Source organism: Mytilus californianus, unplaced genomic scaffold (genome assembly GCF_021869535.1).
Source record: "Mytilus californianus isolate M0D057914Y unplaced genomic scaffold, xbMytCali1.0.p SCAF_1, whole genome shotgun sequence".
NCBI lineage: Eukaryota > Metazoa > Mollusca > Bivalvia > Mytilida > Mytilidae > Mytilus > Mytilus californianus.
Genome location: NW_026262581.1, coordinates 34,993,581 through 35,021,136, shown reverse-complemented (window position 1 = coordinate 35,021,136; position 27,556 = coordinate 34,993,581). Strand labels below are relative to the sequence as shown.

General features: G+C 31.4%; 2 protein-coding genes across 3 annotated transcripts in view; one reads left to right on the top strand and one right to left on the bottom strand.

The window, feature by feature from the left end:
- Positions 1 to 5,676: 5,676 nt before the first annotated feature.
- Positions 5,677 to 25,776, bottom strand: LOC127719823 (uncharacterized). Its single transcript, XM_052226137.1, has 4 exons — positions 25,002 to 25,776; positions 17,932 to 18,117; positions 13,051 to 13,173; positions 5,677 to 12,016 (listed from the first exon to the last, which is right to left on the bottom strand). The coding sequence occupies exons 1-4, from the start codon at positions 25,297 to 25,299 to the stop codon at positions 11,844 to 11,846; spliced, it is 780 nt and encodes a 259-aa protein (XP_052082097.1). The 5' UTR covers positions 25,300 to 25,776; the 3' UTR covers positions 5,677 to 11,843.
- LOC127719798 (uncharacterized) overlaps positions 19,631 to 27,556 on the top strand; it is a 67,140-nt gene continuing 59,214 nt past the window's right edge. Inside the window, exon 1 of one of the 2 annotated variants that reach the window (XM_052226079.1) lies at positions 19,631 to 19,735. In XM_052226079.1, coding sequence (XP_052082039.1) covers positions 19,706 to 19,735 — 30 coding nt within the window. In that variant the 5' untranslated portion in view covers positions 19,631 to 19,705. Of the gene's footprint in view, positions 19,736 to 20,125; positions 20,400 to 27,556 lie in introns of those variants that run through there. The other variant, XM_052226100.1, reaches the window with a different exon arrangement.

Genomic DNA, 27,556 nt, shown 5'->3' with positions numbered 1-27,556 from the left:
TTACCAAGAAATTTGTTTTCATGCACACGTATAAAAATTGCGGTTTTTATCTAACGCAATCATAGGTTTGAACGTTGTTTTCAATTTAGACTTGTTTATATATATTGAAAACATGCAACGTTAAACAACGATAAAAACCGCAATTTTTATACGTTTGCATGCAAAACAAATTTCAGTTTACCTCAATTGATTGACTCTTGAATTTTGAAGAGTCGAAATAGGATGAACGAATTATATAAACCCGAAGGCAAATATAATACAAGCCCAAACGAAAAAATATAAACAAGTATAAATTGAAAACAACGTTCAAACCTATGATTGCGTTGGATAAAAACCGCAATTTTTTTACGTGTGCATGCAAAACAAATATCTTGGTAGAGGGGTCTAAATACAGCACAAACAACATTTTACATTTATACAGGGAAAATTATATGAGTCTAAAAGATTGTGTAACAATACCGATAAATAGATGGAAAACAAAACACTAAAAAGTGTTGAATATCATCGCACAAAGATGTTTGTTGAGCCGAAATATTTGCAATTATTGTATAATTTATATCATCTGTTCAGTTTTTCCATCTTTGTGCGATGATATTCAACACTTTTTAGTGTTTTGTTTTCCATCTATTTATCGGTATTGTTACACAATCTTTTAGACTCATATATATATATATATATATATACGGCCTTAAAGGTGTACAAAATAACACCAATACTAAAAAAAGGAAACAGTAGTGATACATTTATCAATAAATATTTCGAATAACAGATATCCTTCATCAGTACAATGTAAAATGAATCATATCAATCTATTCGTATTTTCTAAAACGATCTTGAACGTAATTATACAAACTAAAAACCGAACCACGCTTGTATAATTCAAAAATTTCAAATTTGACGAATGTTAAGAATTATGCGTAGATATGCACCCAAAATGAATAGCACTGTACGATTTAAACCGGTTTAAACTACGCCTGTTCATTAATCCCATTTGGTGCAAACGTTTTAAATTTTCATATCCAAAATCTTTCCCCGAGTGATTCTCTCCACCCTAGACTAAGCAGTGTTGTGGATAATGATGGTAATAGTCGGTCGATTAAGATCTGCCTTAGTGTGGCCAGGGGGTCTCAAATGTCGACTGAAAGGAAGGGGTGGCTTACACTCAGTCATTAACATTGTATAAGCCAAAATTCTTTGTGGGTCAATTGGGAAGATGTTTGTAGGACAATTGCATTAATTTGGCAGATGTATTCAATTTTGGATTGCTTATCGGTATGCTTTTGTTGTTACCAAATGATTTCATTGATCCATTGTAGAAGTCAAGATTTAAATGGTGGTTCCATAAGACAATCATGCCATGAATGAATACTCACAAGACAAGTAATAAGTCTTCTAAATAAAACACAAGAGCCTCAATCGCTCACTTGGTAAAAAATATGTCATTTTGATATTTATTTTTACATGTACTGCAATCAGTTATGTTTGTCTTTTTGCAAATCTTATTTATGATATTTTTATAGATCTTGTTTTAAAAAACACTTTTACTGTTTAAAGTGTATACCTACCTATGATTTTTTTTTTACGAGATAATTGGCAATATTAGAAAAATTAGTAAAAAATTGTCATTTTCGAGCAATGAATGATACGAGGAATCTGACCATTTTGCAATGCATGTTACATACAGCACAATGACTTGAGTGTGTAGGTAAAGGTAATATCTCTGGTAAGCTTGCTTGCTAGCTGAACCATGCAATCATTATTAGCTAAAATTTACATTCGAGATAGATCTGCTGATAATTTAAACTCATGTCAAATTTGCCCATACTATTTCAGTTTTTGAGATATGAGCCAAAACTGAAATTTTCTAAAAGTTTACATTTCTGGGACAATAACTCCAAAATGGGTTGTCCTATTTTTCAAAAAGTATTATATCCCATAAATCATGTTAACCGTCAGTTTTGCTCTTACTGCTTTAGATATACAAGCCAAAAGCAACATTTTAAGTTCTATGTTTAGCTACAGTGGCCATATTTGTTGATAGATCCAATCCGCATACACATTTTGAACTAGATACCCCCAAGTAACATTCAGGTAAAATGTGGTAAAATTTGGCACAGTAGTTTCAGAGAAGTTATTTGTTAAAGTTTAGGACGATGGACGCCAAGTGATGGAAAAAAGCTCACATGCCCTTTTAGGCCAAGTGAGCTAAAATACAGTTTCAAACTATATCATTTATTTGTCCCAACCGATGCACTTTAATGTGTCTATAATAAAGTTTTCTGTCTATCAGATGGGCATGCTCTAAAGTTCTAGTTACAAACAAAATCAATGAAAATACACTTAATTCTTTCAGAGGCACTGACTGAGTGGACAGGTGCAGTGTCCCTCTACTTCGGGCTAATTAGGACATTGATAAAAGTCATTTCATACATTAATCCTGGTATGTTTGGTCAAATTGGTCATGTAGTTTCGAGAATATAAGGGTGTTAATTCTACTGGTTATAAATGGGAACCTGTACCTACGAGGAACTTGTGTCGCCATGCATCCATACAATCCAATCAGCTGCAATGAAACTATTAGTCTCAGAATGAAACTTCTATGTTAAGGATCGGACTTGTTCTCCTGATCATCAAACACTACAAAAGTCAAAAAGTCTGAAAAGACCAGTTTTTGTCTGAATTTGCATGAATTTTTACTCGACATTCTTAATTTGTCTGAATAATTTTTAAAAATTCTTGACATAGTATGAATTTGTCTAATAAGGTTCTTGACAAGTGTCTTGACAGTATGAACATTGTCTTAAAATTTCTCGACACTTCCTGTATCATCTGATAAGAGTCTGGATTAGTCTCGACCAATTCTTGACTGTCTTAAATTTGTCTCGATCTGTCTTGACATATTCTTGACATTCTTAATAATGTCTGAATATGTCTCGACATATTCTTGACATTCTTAATAATGTCTGAATATGTCTCGACACGTTCTTGACAGTCTTAAATATGTCTTGACACTATCTCAACAGTATTATTTCGCCTGAAATGTGAACAGACTTATTCTGCACTGTTTATGACATTCTATTGCTGTTATATACTCCTTTTTATTATGGCTAAACTAAACTTTGAAGAATCAAGGATTAATTTGGTATAGTAAGATACCCTTTTGGTGCAACTAAGTTGGAATACCCTGAATAATCCCCCATGTAGTTTAATTTTGATTTATTTTTATTAAACATTTAAGTAATTGTTTTCACTTGGAATATAAGTCGAAGGTATTGACAAACAGCATTTAGATTTTTACCGTTCGCAAAACTGCCAGTCAAATTTGCTTTACTAAAATAGGTGTCTTGTATCTCTTTTGGACCCCACAATTCATCTTTTGGGTTTGTGTGGCTATAAAAGAGGGGGGGGGGCTTTCGTTTAAGTCAAAGAATTTGTTCCCATCTTGATTTAAAAACCTTATTCATTTTTTAGAACAACCCAAAAACATTTTTTATTCAAATTTGAGTGTTGAATATTATAATTTTTTATCAAAAATAAATATTTGTGATAACTCCTTCCTGAAAAGAAAAAAATGTTTAGATCTATATTATGCATGTCTGTTTGAGAACCATTTCATAAGACCGATGATTTCTATAGAAATCATTGATGGGACCCATTATAAATACATTTTTTTTATTATTCCTGGAGTAGATAATAATTTTCTTTTAATCTTTGGGAATTATTCAATTTGTTTTTATGTTAAAATAATTAACTTCATAATTTTGATGAAGAAAATCCATTTCAATTCAATTTTTTTTCATCAAAATGATGATTTTCATTTTCATCTATCAACAAACTTTTTAAATTGTAGTGGCATGGTCGGTCAACTGATAAGTTGTATGGCTGATTACAGGTAAAGCAATAACTTCTATTTGACAGTTGCTTGTACTCTGGGGTGTGGAATACCTTAATTTTATGGAGTACATCCTGTCCATGTGTAATACTTAATATATTCCAACAGATGACATTACACAAATTTTTCTTCTGTTAAATGAATGATTTAAAATTGTATATCATCATAATTTGCTATTTATATAAACCACATTTTGGTATAATAATTATTTACCATATCAACATTGAATATTATGAATGTAGAATGAAATATGTCTACAGTATGATTGGTTTGAATCATTTAATTTATAAGATTTAGGAATCGAAATTTGTAATTATTTAAAAACCCACATTGAAATTGTTTTATTTCAACACACCCACATTTGAATTATTTTATACTTTAGATTTCATAGCCATATTTGCATTTGTAAAAATATTTATATACCCAAATTTTCAATTATTTTACATGCCCAACTTTTATTTTTGTTGTAAAGAAGTGTAACTTGAAACAACAGTATATCATATAAAGAGAAATAAAGATTAAAGTTATATCATAAATATTGGTCATGATTTGTAAAACTCAGAACTGTCAAGTAAATTTAAGACACAATTCAAAATGTTCAGAATATGTCAAGCCATACTGAGAAAAAATAAGAATGTCGAGAATATGTCGAGAAATTTCAAGACAGTATTCAAATGTCAAGAAATTTTAAGACCATATTCAGAATGTCGAGAATATGTCGAGTAAATTTCATACAAATTTAATATAAATGAGAATTTGTCAAGAAAAATTAAGACACAAGTCATACTTTTGGAGAATGTCGAGTAAAAGTTCATGCAAATTAAGACAAAAACTGGTCTTTTCAGACTTTTAGACTTTTGTAGTGAAATGTTTGATTTGTTTTGTCAGAAGAGAACGCTTCATACATTATTCCTGATAATTGTAGCTCAGATTAGAAATCATGTTGAAGAGTTCAAGATTTAATTTCATATTGGTTGTAACTAAAAAATGTTTAGCACCATAGCCATCATGCACCCGACAAAAAGAGTCGTACCTTAAAGTAATATATGATTTGGATTTGTATTCACAGCGAAAACATCGGACAAGTAATAAGTAGGACAAAGAATTGCTTCTGACATCTAGTCATATTTTGCCAGATTGTAACAAACAAGATATAAAGAAACTTGCATCCAATGTCAGATTGAGGAAAACGAAATTGTCTTAACAGTTCAATTGGAACTATGTAACTTTATTGACGCAATTCTTCGTCCAGGATTTTCATAATTCATTCCTATGAAGTTTGAGAAGAGTTGCAGTTGTTGTTTCAGAGAATTAATAATTGACTAATGCGAATCATGAATTAATTGACTCTGACCTGGTGGCATATTTAATAACGTATTGGTTAAAATAAAAAAAAATTAAATGGGCCATATGCATCAATAGATTATCCTTACCAAGTTGGCCCATATTTGACATGTAGTTGAATTAGCAATTGACGAAAATGTGTACCTTTCTCATTTGAATTGTTTTACATTTGTAATTTTGGGGGCTGTTATAGCTAACTATGTGGTATGGGTTTTGCTCATTGTTGAAGCCCGTACGGTGACCTATAGTTGTTAACAACTATGTCATTTGGTCTCTGGTGGAGAGTTGTCTAATTGGCAATCATTATACCACATCTTCTTATTTTTGTCTTTACAGGGGCCAAGTCATGGAAACATGTCATACAAGTCTTTTCCAGCAGGCAAGGTAATAATTGGAATTGGATGTTTTGCAAATTATATAAAAGAAAAACATCAAAACCATTAAGCATACAACTTCAATCTTTTTATTAATATTTGTATATTAAATTCAAAAAATACAAATTGAGCTGAACATAACATAAATCAATTATACACATATATATATAAGATACACAGTTGCACACTAATTATCAATGGTTTAATGATAATCTTATTGCACAGTTGCTTGCTATATTATGTAACAGCTCTAATTTCTATTTGTAAAGTTTTTTCAAACATATTAATTTTAGAATTGATTATGATTATTAGATTTCAGTATGTTTGTACTGGTCTATATGAAAATCAGACAGACAGCAACAGATGTTAGACAAAAATCCCAGCTGTTATTCAATTGATTTCAGATATTAAAATCTAATATAAGCAACTTTGTACAAATGAGTTTCAAATAAGGTAATATTTCAATGTTCTTATAAGTACAGGATCATAATAAGGGGCTGTATAATTTGGGCAAAAACTTTAATAGAAAATAAAGGATTCCAAAAGTGCCCCTTTTGTATTATCTTGATTATTTTGTACAATAGTGCAACAGACTCTGTATGATTGAAATGTTTTACCCTGTTTATATACATGAAAAAACTGAAAAAAGGACCAAATTTAACTATTTGTTCAAATCTTACAAAAATAGCCCCATATTTTATTTCATTATATCCAAAATACAATATAAGGAGATTTAAAATAAACCCTTTTGTGTAGCCTTTTTTTCATAAACCTTTTTTTTTTATGACACACCTGTTAAGAATATCACAGAAAGTGAAACATCTCTAAAAAATACTCTTTGTGTGCATACTTGTAATGCTTGAAATTTTAAATACATACATTAAATAAATATAAATCATGTTTGTTTAATTGCATATCAAAAGAAAGTTTCTTTTAGAGAAACCATGGTTATAAAATATCCACGTTTCTTCTTATCATCAATATCAGATTCCTTCATGGAGCACAACTTACTTTATTATTAACAATGTCATCATTGTAAAAAATATCAAGCAGTTTAAATTAATGTTCTGAATATATGAGAAACACAGAAATGTTTAAAAATAAACATTAATATGATCATTGCTGGGTATACATTTCAGTTTACTTCCTTCTTCTTTAAATGTATGAATAAACATAAATCTGCTACATAAAAAAGTATATTTATTAAAAAGTTTCTAAAAAGTTTTGAATTTGAAATAATAGATCTGATTGATCTTATGCATGCATTTAGCTTACTAAAGAGGCTAGCTGACTTAATCCCAGTAAACTGTTTAAGATGTCTTTTTACAATATGATTTTTTGTTCTCAAATTCAAAGTGTTTTCATCTTTTGAATAAACGGTGTTATTAAATGAAACTTGATCTGAATATTATTTGGACTTTCATTTTAATATCAAGTCCTCACAATCAATTTGTAAACAAATCTTTGACATTTTGGTTCTTGTATACTTGAAATTCTATACAAAGATAGACATTACTGAATTCTTATCCATAAACTCATCCAGAAGTTTGGACCTTTTCAAGTAATACTACATGAAGATTCAAGCAGACCTATCGTCAAGTTTTTTAAGTCCATTAAAAAAAATATTTTATAGATAAAAGTTAATTATGAATTCGAACTCCTAAATAAAAATATTGGGTATTTTTCCATTTAAAAATGATTTTTCTGTATTAACATTATAATACCTACTTATCTTTTATAAAACAGATTTTTTCGTATGAATAAAAAAGTGTTATCTTGATCATTTAAAAATATTTCTTTTCATATACATTGCACATCAAATTAAAATTGGTGAAACCATATATGCATATATCATAAATGTCAATCTCTTTTTGGCATGGAGAAATTAGACAAAGTTTCCACACACATTCAAAGCAGAGCACTATGATGCATCTTACAAACAGATGATTGGCAGTGTACACACATATTTGACACATTTTAATACAAGTGTACCCTGGATTTATATCAGTTAAATATTACAACAAAACTATACAACATAGAAGGCACTATATCTAAATATTCTCCTAACGTCATTGTTGTCAAAGGATCATACACTGTGTCCACCTACATTATAACATGTTTCTCTATTTACAGATAATGTAGATGTATCCATGTATTTTCATGAAATTTATTTCAACGACTACTGTATAAGAATTTTTTCCTAAATTGTTTTCTTTTTAATCAAATTTTAAATCCACACTGAAATATCCCGAACTATACATTGAAGGTTTTTAGTTGTTAAAAAAATCAACCCAAGGGTTTTGGAATAGACCTTCCTTAATCCACCTAATATATACATTTTGTACTATATTCACTGTAGTAAAAGGACTATACACGTCAGGTGGGTTAAATAATGTTCAAACAACCACAAAGAGTCAGAAGGACATAAGCCCCACTGTGACTCCACTGATTAAAAAAAAACATGACTATGTACGAAGGATGGCACACACAATATTCATAAACACATTTTAATTCAAAAAGAGGGCAAGGACCAGAATTGAAGTATTTATTTTCTTCTTTTCCATTTCTAAAATGTTGAAAGTCCCATACATGTCATGCCACAATAAACTGGGTTATGTTAGGAGATATATTTCTAAACTAATATACAAACATTTAAATACTTTAATCTGGGATTTATTTCTCCTAGGTTACTGATAAGATGAATGATAACTTATAATATTAAAATTTGTCAATAGAATAAATATGAATTAAGATAAAAAGATGATGAAAAAATTAGCTGAAAAAACATCTAAGGCAGAGAAAACATAATAAATCAAAACTGTTCATTAAGAAAAAGAGAATCTGAAAGTTAAAATAGCAAGTATTTATTGACATTTTTTTTTCAATTAAGCCTGGGACTATTATAATTATGTCCCAGGTTAAGCTTATAAATAAATACTGCAACAGAAATTGTAAAACATTATAAAATTTACTATATTTTTATTTTGGGTTGTCTCTCTTGGATCACACTAATAAAGAATGATTACAAATACATTGTACCGGTAATATACACGTACCTGATACAATCATTCATAATGAAAATTCAATTTTACATTCTTATATGTACACAAGACCATTAATGAAGAAATTCCGAATGAGTTTTCACTAGATTTAAACACACTGCAGTTTTAAACAGCTATTTATTCTAAAATAATACTAAAAAATTATATTATTGATTATTGGGTACAAGTGCTAGTCTAAAATAAACAATTCAATTAGAGAATTTTCTCTTTCTTGCTTTCAGTGTTAAACTTATGAATTATATGTCTCAGTGCCAATTTTTGTTTACTTAAATTTGATGGAATGCTTGAGGTAAAACAGAATTTACTTTTTAGAACAATACTTAGATATTGGTGCTTGTACAATGACCACATTTATAAGCACCCTATAAGTAGATACAGCCACAAGTAATGTTTGTTTGTTTCATAAAGAATTTGTTTTCTTTGTCGAAATCAGTATCCTAAAACTTATGATTGAACAGTTCGTTTTTTTTCTACCACTGATCTTATTTGTATGTGTGTAAATGCATAAAAAAAATGGGCAATACTGCCTGCTCCATTTTACTTCTCATTCTATTGTAACCAATTCAAGTGTTTAATTGGGATTCACAGAGGACCAATTAAACTCATAAATTTAACTGTAAGCAAAGCAATTTGTATACCAGTAATCCTGAGTGTGCCATTATAAACTAATTATTTACAAAAAAAAAAGTTATCATGGAATGCAAATGAAAAGGGAATCATAAATGATAAAAATGAAAAACAGTCATATAAGCTATCAGCATGCAAGAACTAAGTGAATAATATCAATTCTTTCAGAGTTAACCAACCCCCAAAGTCATCTCCTTAAATTTTGCATAAAAATATTTTAAACCTAAGATTTTTAGATTAAAAAAAGGAGGAGGGGTATAATTTTTTAGCAAAATTCACACCTCACTTACACTGTTGACAGTATTCTTAGAATATAGTGTTTTACTTCCTCTAACTTGAAATCCTGAATCTACCACTGCTATTTTTATATTTCTATAAACAAATGTGTTGGAAGACTAATCATGCTAAAAACATCTTATAATTACCGGTATTCATCTACTCATCATTATGTAGGATGGGTAAATCTAATTACCAGTAACCAAAATAAAATCGTCTGGAACACATACAAATAATAGTTACATATTTTAAGTATACATAAATACACTTATTACCACAGAAGTTGGTTATGTATCATACTATTAAAATGAGCCAATAGAAGCAAAAATACTAAGTACCTGAAGGTCATAAATAAACAAAATGGATGTTTTACATCAAGAAACAATCTTTGCTGCAAATATTAGTAAATAAGAGTATTAATGTAATTAAATATTGCATACCCTTGAACAACAGAGTCATATAGCTGCGCATATATAAGATGTACATGTATAAGTATGTTAGACAACGAATATTGGCACATTGTCACTGTAAAGTCTTGATTATTATAAACGTTAAGAGTATATTATACTTATATCAAGGATACTAAGAAAATTGGTTAGATTTTCAGTTTCATTAAGATACACTAGGTATCAATTTTCACTGCAATCTTTCTCCAAACTGAGGTAGATATTTTTTTTTAAATATTGCAGTCGAAGTTACCAAAACAAGGAGAATACTAAATCATACTCCTAAATATTTTGCTTAAATTCAAATTTAATAATTGAGTTGATCAATTTCAATCATAAAAGTGGTAAAGATAAAGGTTGATTCACTCAACAGTCATAAAAACTTGTTTCATATCTCATTAAAATGATTAAAACAACCTTTTTACAACAAATATATCAATGTAAAAATCTAACACTTGTAATAAGCACTTTCTACTCTTGTCTAACCTATGTTTGTAATATAACATTCTTGCAACAGTTTGCTGTTTAAAAGTTATGCTTAATGATGTTTTAATCTAGCAATATAAATTAAAAAAAGATGAAAAATAAACTAATTCACATTCATAGAATGCTTCATATAGACAAAATATTCACTCCCACTTTTATCTTTAAGCGAGTAATTTGTGAAATAAATTGTAGATTATGCAATATGAAAATTTCAAAAATGGAAAATACTTCAATTTATTCACAATCTGCAGCAGTGGCTCTAGGGTAATTTATATACTATAGTATCTATAAACTACAGGTGTCTATCACATGTTTCGATTGGATTGTTCGTAGAAATTGTGTGATTCCAAAAACGAACTTTTTTTATTAGGGAATTGATATAAGTATTAATTCAGATAAAATATATAATAAATTTACATCTTTTCCTACAGAACTACCTATAATGGAAGCTCTACGGAATGCATCAACTCATACTTTTAAGCCACATCAATTGGATTTGATGTCCTTTGTATGTTCTAATGGAGGGTCATTTTCCCTTTAGATACAAACTTGACGGGAGGTTTACTTTTTTTTAAACAGAATCTCTTTTACTATTTTTCAATAATCTTAGATTCAAATTGATCAAAACACAAACAACTATTGGTCTAACATCAGGGCTTACGGTCATAAAACTTTCAAGCACGATTATCATACACAGACTCAGAAATCAACCAATCAAAACACTGGATTTGGTGTTTCGAGCACAAATTTTTGTACTCTGAGTATTGAGTAAAGTGTTATGACTGAGAGCCCAGACGTGTGTTTTTTTTTTTACATCATATATCAAATAATGGTGGCTAAAATTTAAATTCACAAACAGAATTTCAAAAATAAAAAATATTTTAAAATTGTGTTCTTTCACAACAAATAGGACACTCAAATGACGTCAGCAGGTGACTTGTGAAATTTTCTAAAGAATCTCAAACTGAGTCACAATCCATGGTTTCCAGACAATAAGGCTATCATTACTTGTAGATTTGAACATTTCTGATTCCTGTTTCCATGCAAGCTCTTCCATGACCCATACTTTTGTTTTGCATTATTTTCATACTCTAATTTATATATTTGTTCAACATGTTGCATAAAATTAATCCCATATATCAGAATCAATATTTTCCAGAAAAATGTCGTTGAAGAAATGAAACATGACATCTGCATTCTTTTGCATATTAGGTCATACACTATCTAGAGAGTCGTTTCAGAATATTTACAGCTGGTACAACCAGCCTTACAAAAATTTAAATAAATTATTTGATTATTATTTGATTAAGCCTTCAGACCATATGGAATGTCCAGTTTAAGACACATATAAAGCACTTAGTAAACCTAGAAATATACTAAAAACTGTAAGTTTAGGGATAGCAGCTGTGCCATTTTTTCCTCCACCTCCATCGTTTGTCTCTTGGCCTTTTGTGTCCCCTTTAACAGGCTCTTTTGGTTCTGGTTTAGGTTTGGGTTCTGGTTCCGGTGCTGAAAAGATAAGAATATCCTTGTTCATTTCCACAACACACATGATAGCTAATAGTATCCATGGAGTTAATATCAAAAGAAAATTGCTTACTTCAAATTTCCTGTGTAATGAACAACACAAATGATAGTGTAGTATCCACAGAGTTAATAACAAAAGAAAATAGTTTACTTCAAACTAATATGCATATACAGTAAAAAAAATCCCTGATGATTGTTTTATGAAAAATATGAATATTTAATGTAATTTAAATCATTCCTTTCCATGGGTGATGGAAGTAACTTCAACATGTTTGAAAGAGATGTGGTGCTCAGATTCTGAAAACTGGTATCTTAGATAGTAAAATCAGAATGTAATCAGTGTTGATTTTTAATGAGACATGAGGATGTTAGGCATTTTGCAATTTATTTGTAAGATGTTTGAAAATTGTGTGATTTCATCTTATTATGAGGATTGTTTTTACAAATACAGATTTGTTTTGGTTGATTGAAAAAAATATGAACTCAATCAAAAAGGGGCAATAACTCAGATAATTTAATTTTATAAAGGAATTCAGTTTTCCTTCTATTCATCAGGATAATAATGATTTTTATTTTGTACAAGCCTTACCACATGTGTCCATTTTTCAAAACCTGTATCTTGAAAAAACATTCAGTGAACTATAACTTATATTATATTAAGACAAAATAGGCTATATACATTTTGGCTAATTATTAAAAAAATTCTGTCATTCTTATACCTCGATGACCTTCATATATCCTGATGCACCTTCACCAGCAAATGATGAGTTGCACATATGATAGCAAAGATCACAGAAGGCACCGGAATTGGAACTCTGATATATATTTTTCTTACAATTTAGCTTTATTTCAATATATTTAATATTATTTTTAAAAAGTTTCTCCGAAAGAATGTTTTGGGCTGTTTTCTGCTCTTTGGTCAGGTTATTGTATCTTTGACACATTCACCGTTCCATTCTGAATTCTATTAATTTGTTTTTCAAACTTTTATGATATACCTAAAAAAAGTGTCTTACCTGGTGTAGTTAGTAGCTGTGGTTTTTCCACTTCAACTGTTACAGGCTTAGGGGTAGTTGGGAATTTGTATCTTACACAATCTGGTGGTTCACTTCTAGGACAATCATCTTTTAGTGCTCCACCTATAGTATGAAATAAACAATATAGCATGCTCCAGTATTAAAAGAAGGCTAATCATTAGCTGACATAAGAAAGGATATGAGAAATAATTCAAGACATACAACTATTCACAAAAGACCAAAGGACCAAAGGACAAAGCTGTGATTAACTACATGTCACTAAACAAGCTTCAACAATGAGCAATGATACAATTACAGTTTGCTGTAAAAGATCCCAGGATGAGAATTGTAAAAAAAAATTTAAAGAGAAAACTGATTATGCTTCAACAATAAACAAAAGACAAATATAGCAGACAGCAAGTCAACAACCAATGAAAACCTATTGATTACAGGCTCTTTCCTGGTTTGGAAGAGCCATATACACTGAGACAGAGGTAACCAGCAAGGGTTTTGAGTGCTCAACCTCTACCCTCCCCTTGGACAGTCGTGTAACAATACAATGCAGACTGTAAAAATAAGTTGGAAATGAAGGCCACTGTTTGACTGTCATCAGATTGATACTTAACAAAAGACACATAATACTAATCTAAGACGGTATATAGTTGTACTTAATGAAAGCTTGTTCAAAGCCCAATCCAACTATAAAATAAACCATGCTTTACCCAGCACATCATATCAATCAGTACACCACTATGTGTTTAATTTTGAAAAAAATAATTTGATTGATAGCGTTGAAAAAAAACTAAAAAAAAATGTTTGCAAAAAAAATTTTCTGACTCAGACAAAAAAACCATAACACCCCCCCCCCCCTTTGAAGTTAAATGGTTGCTCCTTTAGGTGTACATGTGTCAACTTGGTAAATTTATTTTCCAATTTTTAGTTTTCTAGTTTCAAAACTTATGTTCAGGTATTTGCATAAAGATGTTATAAAACTTTTGTTGTTATTTGACATAATCCAAATGAATAAATTCTCTAAGTTTAGTATCCTCAAAGGACAAGGTTCACTTATGGCTCAAAATGGCCTAAAATATCAACTTTATCATAAAACACCAAAAAGGTCACAAAATAGTTCGTAATTGGGTCTATTTCAAAAGCCTTTATGCTAAATAAAAGTACATAATATTCTAAAAAGTAATAGTCATTTAGGACATTTTGTCAAAATATGATGATTTTGGGCAAAATTGCAGACCTAAAAGCTTTAGAAAAACCTTGGCCGCCACCTACGATCCAAAATGTTTTGTAACCGAAAGATTCCAATTTTGATATAGGATTCATCAATATAAAAACTTTTTGGATCGTGGATGGCGGCCTGGATTAATTATGCCAAAAACAATTAAAATTATGGAAAAAATTTACCAAAATTGACCTTTAAATACAAATAATGTTTATTTAAGGGGTCATAACTTAATAAATTTTAAAGGAAGGTGCCAAAAAAATATATTTTTGTCTTAATAGTATTATCATAAGTATTTCTATGGGAAATTTGTAATTTTTTAACCCAATTTAAAAAAACATCAAAAATTTAGGGCCAATTTTAATCCTTCGTGAACCTTCTCCTTTGGATATTTAATAAATAGACTATCTAGTAAAACTTTTCTTGATGCTGCATATAAAGGACATTCCAATACAAAATGGAGCTCATCCTCAATCACATTCAAAGTGCAATAATTACAAAGTCTTTCATATCTTGGAATATATTCCAATTTACCTGAAGAGTTGAACCTGCATTCATGTGACTGCCAGTTTCAATTCTTAATTTATGATTACTCAATCTCAATTTTGTGAGAATTTTTCAATCATCAGTATGTGTAAAGGTTAAATAGTTCTCTCTAACAAAGGAGAATTGAATTTAAAACTGTTATGCTTTTTGACTTATATGCTTATGGCTCTGGTATGGCTTTGGTTTAAAATCTTAGAATTGAAATTATTAAAATAATTCATATTAACATATAAATATCTAAATTATTGTGTCAATTATTAAAATCCTTGTAATAAATTTACTTTGCTCTTCATAGGCCCTTTAATTGGAATAAAAAATATCTTATCTTATCTGTATCATCTCCATCTGTGAAATATTTTGACAAACCTCACCCCCGCCCCCTCCAAAAAAAAATATTCTAATGTACTTCCCCTTACTACATTTGTGACACATAGCCAACAGGGTGTGTCTGTAGACCTAGACAGTTGACAGTTGACAGAATAGCTGAGTAGTATAGAAGATTATTGGCATATACATTGGATGATGGTTCTTTTAAGAGGCAATAATAGATTGACATTAATGGTAATTGTCTCCCCTGCGTTGCACATCTTTTATCTATCCAAGGTACAAGGGCAATAACTAAAAAATGCACTTTTTTTGTTCTTCAGATCTGTTAATTAATATCTTAAGAGAAATAAAAGCTTTAGAGCAAATGCAATGTGATTTCCATTATAATTCATATTTCCAAGGGGCATAACTCGTTAAAAATATTTTATCAGAACTAATTTTCGAAAGTGTCAAAGACATTTCTGATATAAACAAACCTATGATATAAGTTTCATAAAATTCTAGCAAGAACTGAACAAATGAGAGCGCTTACAATGCAATTATTCATATAATCAATAATTCCAAGGAGGATTTTGAAAATAAATAACTCATTAAATTGAGACTGGAAATGGAGAATGTGTCAAAGAGACAACAACCCGACCATAGAGCAGACAACAGTCGAAGGCCACCAATGGGTCTTCAATGCAGCGAGAAACTCCCGCACCCGGAGGCGTCCTTCATCTGGCCCCTAAACAATTATGTATACTAGTTCAGTGATAATGAACGTCATACTAAACTCCAAATTATACACAAGAAACTAAAATTAAAAATGATACAAGACTAACAAATGCCAGAGGCTCCTGACTTGGGACAGGCGCAAAAATGCGGCGGGGTTAAACATGTTTTTTGAGATCTCAACCCTCCCCCTATACCTTTAGCCAATGTAGAAAAAACAAACGTACAACAGTACGCAATAATATCAGCCTTGATAATAACAAAAATGAATGGTTTGTTCTGTGGTAGTTTGAAAATAAATAACCTGACTTAAAATGTATTGAAAATAACTTGGTAGGTCTTTTAAGCCATTTTATAAATGCTATTCTGAAGTATGAGATGGCACCAGATTCTTCCAAAATTCGTCTTGTTCATATTTTTTTCGCCGGGAAAAACTTCCAAAATCTTTTAATAATATAAATATTAATGTATTTGAAATGTTTGAAAATTGGTTTCATTTCACTTGAGGTATATTGTCTCGTGAACATTTACCTCACTTTTATTACAGGGCCGTAACTACATTGAGGCAAATGTCTCATGTTGGAAATTTCAAAACAAAAGCTTGTCTTCATATCAAATTGTTTTCACGGCAAGTGTCTTGCAAGAAGCAAGTTCTGTTCACCCTCTGACGTAGCCTCTGTTTTTTGAGATCCATATTTCTCATTTATTTTTATTTTTCAGTGTTGATTGTCTATAATGTGTGTCGTTTTGTGTTTTATCTGTTCCCGGGTTTGTCTTTTGTTCATTGATTGCCCTTCTTTATGACTATTCTCTTAGTGTTGCATTCTATTTGTAATTTAGTAATTATGTTTTAAACTTGAGTTTTATTATATTTAAGGACCTTTAAATTTTGTCTATAACAGACAACTTTAAATTGTATCCCAATTAGGAACTACATCAAGTTGTAATTGAAATGTGTTATAAAAACTGACTTGACATAGTTATATCAATGATAATCAACCCCCTCTTAACTTAATTTGAAAAAAAAACATAATTGACAGGTATAAAAGGTTTTTCTGCAAACTGAAACATTTTTTGCTTTGTCCTACATATTGGTCTTTTGATGTTGTCTCTAAAAACTAAAAGTCTTACACTGAATCTATATATTTTGCTTTGAGACCAGAATATTGTCAAAAAATTAAAACAGAACTTGCGTTTCAGATTAAGAAAGGGTCTGGGAAACGCGCATAATGCATGATTTTGCGCGATTTTTTCTATAGCTTCTTGGGGCCTTCAGCGAACCCCAGACTCTTCGCTGATTTTTTTTTCGCCTCGCTCCGCTCTGCAAAAATGTTTGACAACTTTTAAAAGAGGCTAGTTACAGCCCAGCTTTAATACCTTGTACGTATGCAATATATGCAGTTTGCAATTCAGAAGATTAACTTCCAGAGGATGATGATTAATTCTGATTGACTTAATTGACTACGGTATGTTATTTATTTAAGAATTTAAAAATTGTATGTTTTCAAATATTATAAATATAATTGTGAAAATAGATAATCAGTCCCTTGTTTTAATGAAAATGAAAAATCATGCTTCAACAGTGCAGAAAATAAATAATCTGTCCTTTTGGTCCTCAAAAATAAATAACCCATCCTAAACAAATCCTCCTGCCCCCCCCCCCCCCCCCCCCCCAGAATATCAAATGGTCGTCCCCTAACGATGCAATTTTCCATATAAATAATGTTTCCAAGGGGCATAATTTAAAAAATAATTAATCAGCACTGATTTTCGAGCTCGTCCAAGACATTGCTGATATAAACCTATGAAATAAGTTTCATAAAAATCTGGCAAGAATTGTACAAATGAGAGCGCTAACGATGGCAATTTTCCATATAATTACTGTTTCAAAGGGGTAACTTTTTTTTTAAATAATTGATTGGCACTGATTTTTGAACTCGTCCAAGACATTGCTGATATAAACCTATGATATAAGTTTCATTAAAATCTGACCAGAATTGTAAACGTGAGAGCGCTAACAAGATCGGACGGACGGACACATATAAGACAAAAATACTAACCACTTGGTCCAACAGGATCCAGATCACAAACAAGAATCAATTCATAAAGATCTTGGTATGCGATATTATCAGGTGCACCATACGATGGCACTAAATGGTTTCCATCATCTTGGAGAAAAACAACATAATTGGTGACATCTTCTTTTGGTTTTACTTCAAATGAATAACAGTTTGGTCTCACGATACCTGAAAAATATATTTTTCTAGTGTGTTAAAGTTTGGCGACATAATATATCTTTATTGAGTTGGGTATATACTTGTATACTTGTATCAGTAATACAAACCAAAATGTACTGATCTTCTAGTCATTCGTTTTCATATTCAAAGGCAAAAACGAAAGCGTTTTGAGTGATGTTTTGAAGTATCTCAACAATAATTTATGAACATAAAGAATTTGCCATTTTCAGTACTTTTAAATATTCGAAGGTATAATTTAAAAGATATTTGCAGTTGACGGTCTTCGTTCAATTGCTTCTAGTTCTTCTGTAAAGAACAAGTTTTCATTCTCGGAAATTGGATATTGCCGGTACCAAATTTTCAAATAAACATTATTCAGAGTGCCTGACTGTACTAATCAGTAATTGTTCAAAAATGATAGTTAAATGAGATTTTAATCCAACTAAATATAAAGGAGATTTGGTATGATGTGATTGGCAAGGACAAAGATTTTATCATTTACAGGTCATCGTATATGGCCTTCAGCAATGAGCAAAACCCAAACGATAAAGTAGGCTATAAAAGGTCCCGGTATGACAAAATGTGGAACAATTCAAAAGAGAAAACAAACGAGCTGATGTATACTGCATCTATGAAATAAATACAAATAAGGCGGATAACAACAATATAAACACTGGATAACAGCATAAACACTGGATAACAACATAAACACTGGATAACAGATTGCCAGCTGAACCCCTATTCGTGAAGTATTTTATTCAGGAAATAAATACAAATAAGGCGGATAACAACAATATAAACACTGGATAACAGCATAAACACTGGATAACAGGTTGCCAGTTGAACCCCTATACGTGAAGTATTTTATTCATGAAATAAATACAAATAAGGCGGATAACAACAATATAAACACTGGATAACAACATAAACACTGGATAACAGGTTGCCAGCTGAACCCCTGTACGTGAAGTATTTTATTCATGCTTAATTTGAATCTATTGTCCATCAAATGTTCTTCATCTGAGTTTTAGATTTGGTATATGAAAATTAGGGAAAAAGAGATCTATCAGTGCGTCCAAAAGCGCCTTTAATTTTGTGATGCTGCTTTTGAATAATTTATGAGCCTCGATAGTTTTATTTAAATCGACAAACAGAGTTTTACGTTAACTTTATTTTCAAAGTATTCAGTCCAAAATCTTTATCTTAATTTTGACATTTGGTTTAATTGTATTACATTTTTGAAGTTGGCACCAAGATTTGTATGATTATTTATTTATTTATTTATTTATTTATTTATGTTTACTTCAGCAATGTGCAGTATAGTATCCATGTCCGTATACAGAAACATCCCACCTAACCGAGTCTGTTTTTAAAGGCCACGTGCAAATATTTAGCCCATCTATATTACATGTATTAATCGACACGACGTGTGAACTACAACACCGTAATGTAATCAATAATCAACTGGAGCAGAGTAATAGAATGTTGGTATTAATTAATCAATAATTGAATCATCACTGAATGACTTTGCAAGCCATCATCAACAACACAATATGGCGTTCATGTTTCTTTATGACAACCTATTGATTTACTATAAATGGTGTCTGATGAAAATATGATGTTACAGGTGAGAAAGATCCAGTAACTAAATTAAAAAATTCCCCACATTTTTAGTCGATACCGACACCTTCTGGTGAGGTCATCAAATGCAACTACATGTACTATATTCTTTATTAAAACAAGGAGGTTAGGCCTTCTACAATGAGTTAAACGACCCATACCGAATAGCAAGTAAAAAAAAAAAGAAGCCCGGGATATCAACAACTCAAAAGAAAATTGTCATCATCATATAAAGCTTTTATTTAACCTTTTACACAAACAACTACGACAGATAAACAACGACAACCAAGCTTTTGAAAACAGGCTTCTGGCTCGGGACAGGAATCTGTACAAAGAATGATGTTTGTGATCGACCAACCATCCAAAGTAGTTTGATGGATATTTTCACATTTATAAATTCCATATCATACCACATCTCTTTATCTCATAACGTTTAGAATTTTGTTTAATCACTATAAACGACACCAGAAGTATCATATAAAGTCTCCCATTAATCTGATGCAGTTGCAATTGACAATATGGGATGTCCTGATAAATGACCTTAGTGTGAACAGTCATTAAAATACCAGTTTAGTTCCTTCAAGATTTTCTATATTACTTCAGGAGATAACTCTTGAAATCCGTAAAGCGTTTGCTATAGACAGTTTCACCATTGCTGTACAATAGACAAGGTAAGCACTCGGTTAGCTAGTACTAATATAATGGTTTGAGGTATAGAATGAGATGAGGTGTGTGTGTAAATTTTCCCTACTGACACTTATATTTGCGCCTATTCACCAAATATAAGCAAGCAAAACTCAACTACTACTACGAAGGTGTAAAATAGTAACAAACCTAAAAACTTATATAACTCAAAGATAGTGAGTTGTACAACTTGTTATCATTTCCTCAACGGAAATTGTACAAGTGATTGCTTGTACAATGTTTGTACAGGTAATAACTTGTATGATTGCATCGTACAGGTGATTGCGTGTACGGGTTTTTTGTGAGTGTGAATGGCTTGTACATAGACAATAATAGTGCATTGACTTGACATATCAACGATATAAGGATGAGGCTTAGAAACGGGGAAATGCGAGGCTCTGCCGAGCTTTTTCCCCCGTTTCGGGTCGAATCCTTATATCGTTGATATGTCAAGTCAATGCACTATTATTGTCTTTATACTGCAATCTAAAAAAAACATTTTCAATTGTTGTTTAATGTGTTAATGTTATTATTTGATTTAAATATTGGGAAACTTCCCCCTTTTATAAAAACGCCTCATATCATGCAGGCGGGGAAATATACATAACAATGAAATGTACATTACCTGTTGAAACCCGCAGTCGATGGTGAACGAATTTGTTTGAGAATGAACTAAAATATCAACAATAAGCATAAAACATAATGATTTATAGTTTGCAAACCAAAAATATTAACAAGTGAAATATGTTTTTTTTTCTAAAAATTGCAAAAGAAATAAGTTTGAGTCGTTGTATACATTGGAAACAAGAACAGGTTGAATAGGTCGTATGAATAATTAATTATAATTTCGGCAATTTCTATTTAAATATTCATGAGGAAAAGTGATATCAGGTCAGTGACTGTATATGACATAGAAATATACGGTCAACGCATTTTGACTGCTCAAATAGAACGAGTGCAGTATAAAAGGTAATAACATGTACACGACATATATATACACATCCACGTTTATGTTCTATTTAGAAATTGTTTTGTCTATACATAACATCGTACATATTTATTATAAGGTTAAATCCTAACTATCCTACTGCCTGTCGTTACTTTTATTTTGGCATTGCACAAGTCATGTCTTCTTTGACTGTCCATGACGTTGAAACGCTAAATCCCTGCCTGGGATGTGTTTTAATTGATTTTAGTCTCTGATGCATGATTTTTTATTATTAATTGTTTTTGGCTTTCAACTAGCTTTCGGTAACTGCGAGTACTCTCAAATCGTTCTTTCGTGTTAATTTGACCTGTTGACATAATTTGTAATGCATTTCTGTTTTTCAATGTTTATCAAGTATTTAGTATGACGGAAATAAATTTTCGCTTCTGTACTGGTACGGTGAATAACAAATTTATTTGGTAAATAATCGATTTTTCTTTCGAAAATCCGGTTAAAAATGTTTCTGTACTATCAACAAAATAATTATATTTAAATTTACCTATGTACGTTACTTTATTTAACATCATTTTGTCCTAGGTTAAAGTTGTCTTTTTGACTTGAAACATCTTTTTTATTTATATTATGTCATAGATCAAACTTATTCGTTCAGTGTATATTTACTTGTTTTTGTGTATTGTCTTTTTGGTCGAGTTGAGCCATTTCAAATGATATTTTGTTGTGTGTCTTTTTGTGTTATGGTGTTGTGCCGCTGTTTCGGGTTGGGGTGAGGGTTGGCGCCTGTTGAGGTGTTTGGACCCGCTGCGTTTTTGTGCACCTGTCCTGGGTAGGGACCTGTTGTTCAGTGGTTGTCGTTTGTTGGTGTGGTTCGTGGGTGTTTCTCGTTCTTATATAGATTGGACCGTTGGTTTTCCTGTTTGAATTGATTTACACTAGTCTTTTTGGGGCCCTTTGTGGCTTGCTGTTCGGTGTGAGCCGGGGCTCCGTGTTGGGGCCGTGCTTTGGCCTATAATTGTTTACTTTTTACACATTGTGACTTGGATGCATAGTTATCTCATTGGCACTCATACCACATCTTCTTATTTATACTAAACACTTTATGCCGACGCCGACGCCGTGAACTGTACCTCTTAGTCTCGCTTCAGAGACTATGGTCGCAGGCAAGACAAATAAAAACAACATACATGCACAATCTTTCATTAGCATGCAGCCCAATTAAACACCGAAACTTATTATGTGTCCTTTGATTTAACACGTCGATTTAATTGTTCAAATCATTGAGTCTTGTCTCCTGTACATTGTTAGCCTTGACCAGAGTGTAAAATCAATTTTAACGAAAAAGAATGAAATTTTTTTTAAACACGTTAAAACTAATACCAATGGTAAACCTTGATGGACATATGTTTGAAAATCGACCAAAATGACCCAGTAAAAGCACAAGAACACACCAGAATGATATTCTGCACTTAAATTACTACTTTTCTCAGAGAGTTGTCTACCGGAAAGGTTTATTTCAAAATGTAATGTTGGTTGAAACTGAATCTTCAAAATCAGCTGATCTAGGGTCCATGCATGAGTTTCGCGAATTATGGCTTATGTTCTATCGCAGTCATGTAGAAGAGTCGTGTATGTTAATTAAAACCTTAATTTTCTGACAATGCATTCTGCAAATAGCAATAATTTTTGTCAGCTCCAGATGTAAAGATGATTATCTATGTATCATGAACTTCCTTTTTCTTCAAATCTTTATGCAGTTACATGATATTTGTAGAATGGAGAAGATATCATTCATGTCGTGCCTAAAGGCAAAGGAAAAACGCAATGCACGCCAAAATGCATCTGTTTCTCATTCAACTAATAACTATCTCTTATCATAACACAGAAAAATAGATATTATTCTGTTATCTGTGGACAATACCTGGCAGAACTGCAGTACAAACGTGTTAATATTACAACACGGGCGTTGTCCTGTGTCCGTAGCAATCAAATACCACACACATGTCTGTATAGTCATATTTCACGCCGCTATGACTGTATTGTTTGATAGCTTCTCTGACCTTTTACGTTTAAAATTTGTTTGTAATTGAAAAAAATCGACATTCTTTGCATTATTTAAATTTCTTCCCAAGCATCAGATGAATAACATTCGTAAATTAGAGAACTGATTTTTTTCCCCAAAATATTAAACAACAAAATGCTTTCTCTGTAGTGTACTTGGTAGGACGAAACGTATTTTACTAATTTCGGGTCCATTCAACTGAATACAAGTGTATACAGATGCATAAAAATGCATTTATATAAACAGTTTTTAATCTCTGTTGGGAGTCGCAGAGTCAGTCACGATTTCTTATGAAAAAAGTAGGTCTCCAGTAGTTACATAGTATATCTGGCAATTAAAATACCGCTATTAAATGTCAAATTACATCAATTCTATGGAATGTATATATATATACTCTTAGTATATATCTAAATTGATCAGCAAACTCGTTTCTTGTTTTGAGAAATTGATGAAGTTATGCTTTATCGGTCGCTGAGTGACACTAGTAAATCAATGGACTGATCTTTCTTCTGAAGTAACAAGGATGATAAATAGATGCTAGAAATAATAATGTACAGTTTTGTGAACATTCCAAAAATTAGTTTCATTTTCCATCATAGTCATTATACAAGAAGATGAATATTTCGTTACTATGGCGACACAATATTGTAATAAAGTGCAATAAGTATGCAACATCAGCGTTTATAGGACGTTATAATATACGCCAACATGTTGAGAGATATAGTCATGGGACAAATAGTTATCTATTGATTAAGACAAGTCATAAAGTTTTATTGATCTATGTGAACATTATAGTTATGATAGTCGTAAATGGTCATTCCTATGAAATATTATTAGATTTATGATACATCCAACTAAATTATATCTATATATGTTGCATTACTAAACTGGCATTTCAATTGTCCTTTGTAATCTTACAGAAATTGACTACATCCGCCACTTAGTCTCCCAAATGTCGTATTTCATGCAAATGAACTGGGGAGATCGGCCGTTCATTATACGAGGCGTCAAAGTCATTTTTATGTAACTGTCGATTTAGATGAATATGAATTAAAATTTCTTGCTTGAATGACGAATTTCAAGAGCACATTGCGACTTATTGATTTTCAGGGCCATCTGTCGCTCAAGCTTTATAATAAAATTGTCGTTTTCTACACAAAGCAAAGATTGTTTGGTTTTGTTATTTTCTGATACTTTTGTGTATAAAGTTATAATAAAAGAAAAGAGATAAAATTTATCAAGTACAGTTTAAAGTTTATCAGTAACAATATGAGTAGTGATAAGATATAAGTCAAAACTTGCATGTCACGAGGGTATTATTGTCACCATAATTCACAAATGTCATATTTAATGTCCCTTTTACATGTATCTAATTTCATAAACGACTGGTCATATTCACAAACAAAATTTATTTTTACTTTGAACATATATAAATGTACATATTAATTTATGTGTGGTATCAGCCCTGACTTTTAACTCGGTGTTTAGCAATCAAATAAAGGGGAACGTCTAGCATTGAACTGTAAAATCACACGTGCACTAGTACAAACACATTAATTATAATGCATGATTTTAATTTCTTACCTGCGCCGGCAATAATTACAGTTTCTTTATTTTTTAACTTCTCATCTGTGTTTGGGTTTCCTTTGTAAATACATTTAATCATAAATTCCACTCCATATGAAGTACCAATGTTTGGTGTCCTTGGGTCCGGTGTTATTTTTTTAACTACCTCTCCATATAACACATATTTAGACCTAGCTACCATTTCCTCGGGATTGATATTAATTGAATCATTTTTAGTTATACAACTTTCTGATACCTCCAATAAAATGAGTTGAATTATAAGAAAAACGAAAGCATAAAATCCGAAGTCAGCCATCGTCGTGTGCGTGTGAAGCGAAACTGATGAAGAGTGTAAATTTAGACAAGTGAATGCGGCAGAGACAAGCAATTATTGTACGTCTGTCCCCCGGATCGATTTAACTATTATAAATAATAGTAATATGTGCCTTTTGGCAATTGTTATTGAAAAAAATAATTTATGACAGTATTCCTCACTGTTATTTACTGATTGATTATACCATATTTTCACACGATACGGTTGATTGGATTCAAGGCTATGCTTATAATTATATTAAGAAACAGCCAGTCAATGACAAAAATACTATTTATCGATTTAGTCCTTGGAATGTTTCAGAAATGATCCGCGCCTTGTCGGAATTGATAAATAGCATTAACTTATTTAAATATTTTTAAAAAAGTTTCCCGGATTACAATTTTAAAGACTTTTTATACACATAATAACTCGAGTCTTTTCTGTAACCATATCACTATCACTATTAAGTTTAATGTATGCCTGTTTCACATGTCAGTCTAAAATAATTTTACTGAAAGGTATTTGGTTACTTTAAAAACAGGGGCCGTACAGAATGAAAAATGAATCAGTCTCTCTAAATGTTTATATGACAGAAATATGATCCTATATGTCTCATTTTAAAAATCTGATAAGAACAGGTAGACTGTCCTTTAAGAAGCAATTAAACTTTAGTCGGTACAGATCATATTGACCCGTGTGTACGTGTGTTGGCAGCGGGATATGTTTACTACATGTCTAAGGTGCAAGAGAATTTCAAATTATTTACGATTTTCAGCTGAGAAATAGCCGGGGTCGAGGAAATAGTCTTACTATCATATATAGCCTTATAGGCTTTCAAGCTAAAATTTAGACCCTTCATACGTTAAAGGACAGCGGAATGATCGAGGATTTTTCTTTGGATGTTTAATTCTTGACATTTCATTTTAAGAGGGGTAGGCATGGGTAAGGGCACAAGGGAACGAGGGGCAAGACTTGAAGTGGGAGTCAGGGAGAGTGAAGTGGGAGTCAGGAGGCGGGAACAGGGGGAAGAAGGGGAGTAAAATTAAGGATATTCTGGGTAAATGTTATTGACCACCAGTTTATGTCTGGGAGTCAGAAGGAGGAAAGTGGGAGTAGAAGGGGGGGATTGGGAGTAAGGGGAGGGAAGTTAGAGTTGTGATAGGGAAAAGGGAATCAGATACCCCCTGTACACCCGGTCTTTTTTAGGGAGTGGCTACGTCTACTTCTCAGAATCTCTACGCTTCTAAGGGACAATGTTCGAATGAAATACTAGTATAGAATACTTTTAGAGTTTTTTAGACGACTATGACCCCCTCCCCTTTATGTAAAATTTACATAAGGACCTTATAGATAATAGAAATATGAATAGATTATTTTCTGCTAAACGCCCCTTGGCAATTATTTCATGGATAGTCAGAAGGAGAAAAAAAATATATAATAACTAAGTATGTTCTGCAAGGTTAAAGGACGGGAAGTTTCGACTGCCACTGGAAAATTCAGATCGAACGTAGCTGTGTATATATACATCCCGCACAGCCATAGAGTCGCCCTACATTAGCAAGGGTTTTACTGCCTATACTAATTTGCCATAAATTCAAATTATGAAATATTAACAATGGGTATTATACTGCAGTGTGGAAATAGGAATTGTCTGTCGTGTCTCGCTCTTATATTTGTACCAACAGTGTCCACCCATGTACTCGAGGTTTAAAAAATCGTATGTCGTCATTCTTTATGCTTCTTTCTCTTCGTAAGTTATTTTATGTCAAACGCTCAATTAAATTACTTATAAGACTTATTAACGAGTTTCTAATTTCATTTGAAAGAAAAAGACATTTTTATTTCAATAAAAGAAAGACAACACTTTGGTATATACGTCCATGCATAAAATACTGGTTCTCTATATGCAGTCATCTTGTTTTTAAATGGAAAAATATGGAATGTATACGTAACTACAATTTATATATTTGTATACTTAAATTAACACTTAACTTCACTTCTTATCAATCTTTCCCTGTCGAAGAAACAATTACTTGAAGGTTGATATTGTGGGTTACACACCAATTTCCATTTTTTCAAAAAGCTTTTATCAAAAAAGCGTCGTATCAGTTTTATTAATGTAGTATGCCTTATATAAGTTGACCTGACTTCATTTGCATCAAACCTAAAGGAATCGACATTCTGTCAGCAAAAGATACATTTTAACTGGAATTGATTATATGGCAATCCCTGGAGCAATTTGAGTATTGCCTTCAACGTT

Excerpts from the sequence above, each read along its gene's own strand:
- LOC127719823 (XM_052226137.1), bottom strand. The coding sequence starts at position 25,299 with ATGGCTGACTTCGGATTTTATGCTTTCGTTTTTCTTATAATTCAACTC. Across the intron at positions 18,118-25,001 it reads TGTAATTATTGCCGGCGCAG|GTATCGTGAGACCAAACTGT; the intron begins GTAAGAAATTAA and ends TATATTTTTCAG. Across the intron at positions 12,017-13,050 it reads ACAGCTACTAACTACACCAG|CACCGGAACCAGAACCCAAA; the intron begins GTAAGACACTTT and ends TTATCTTTTCAG.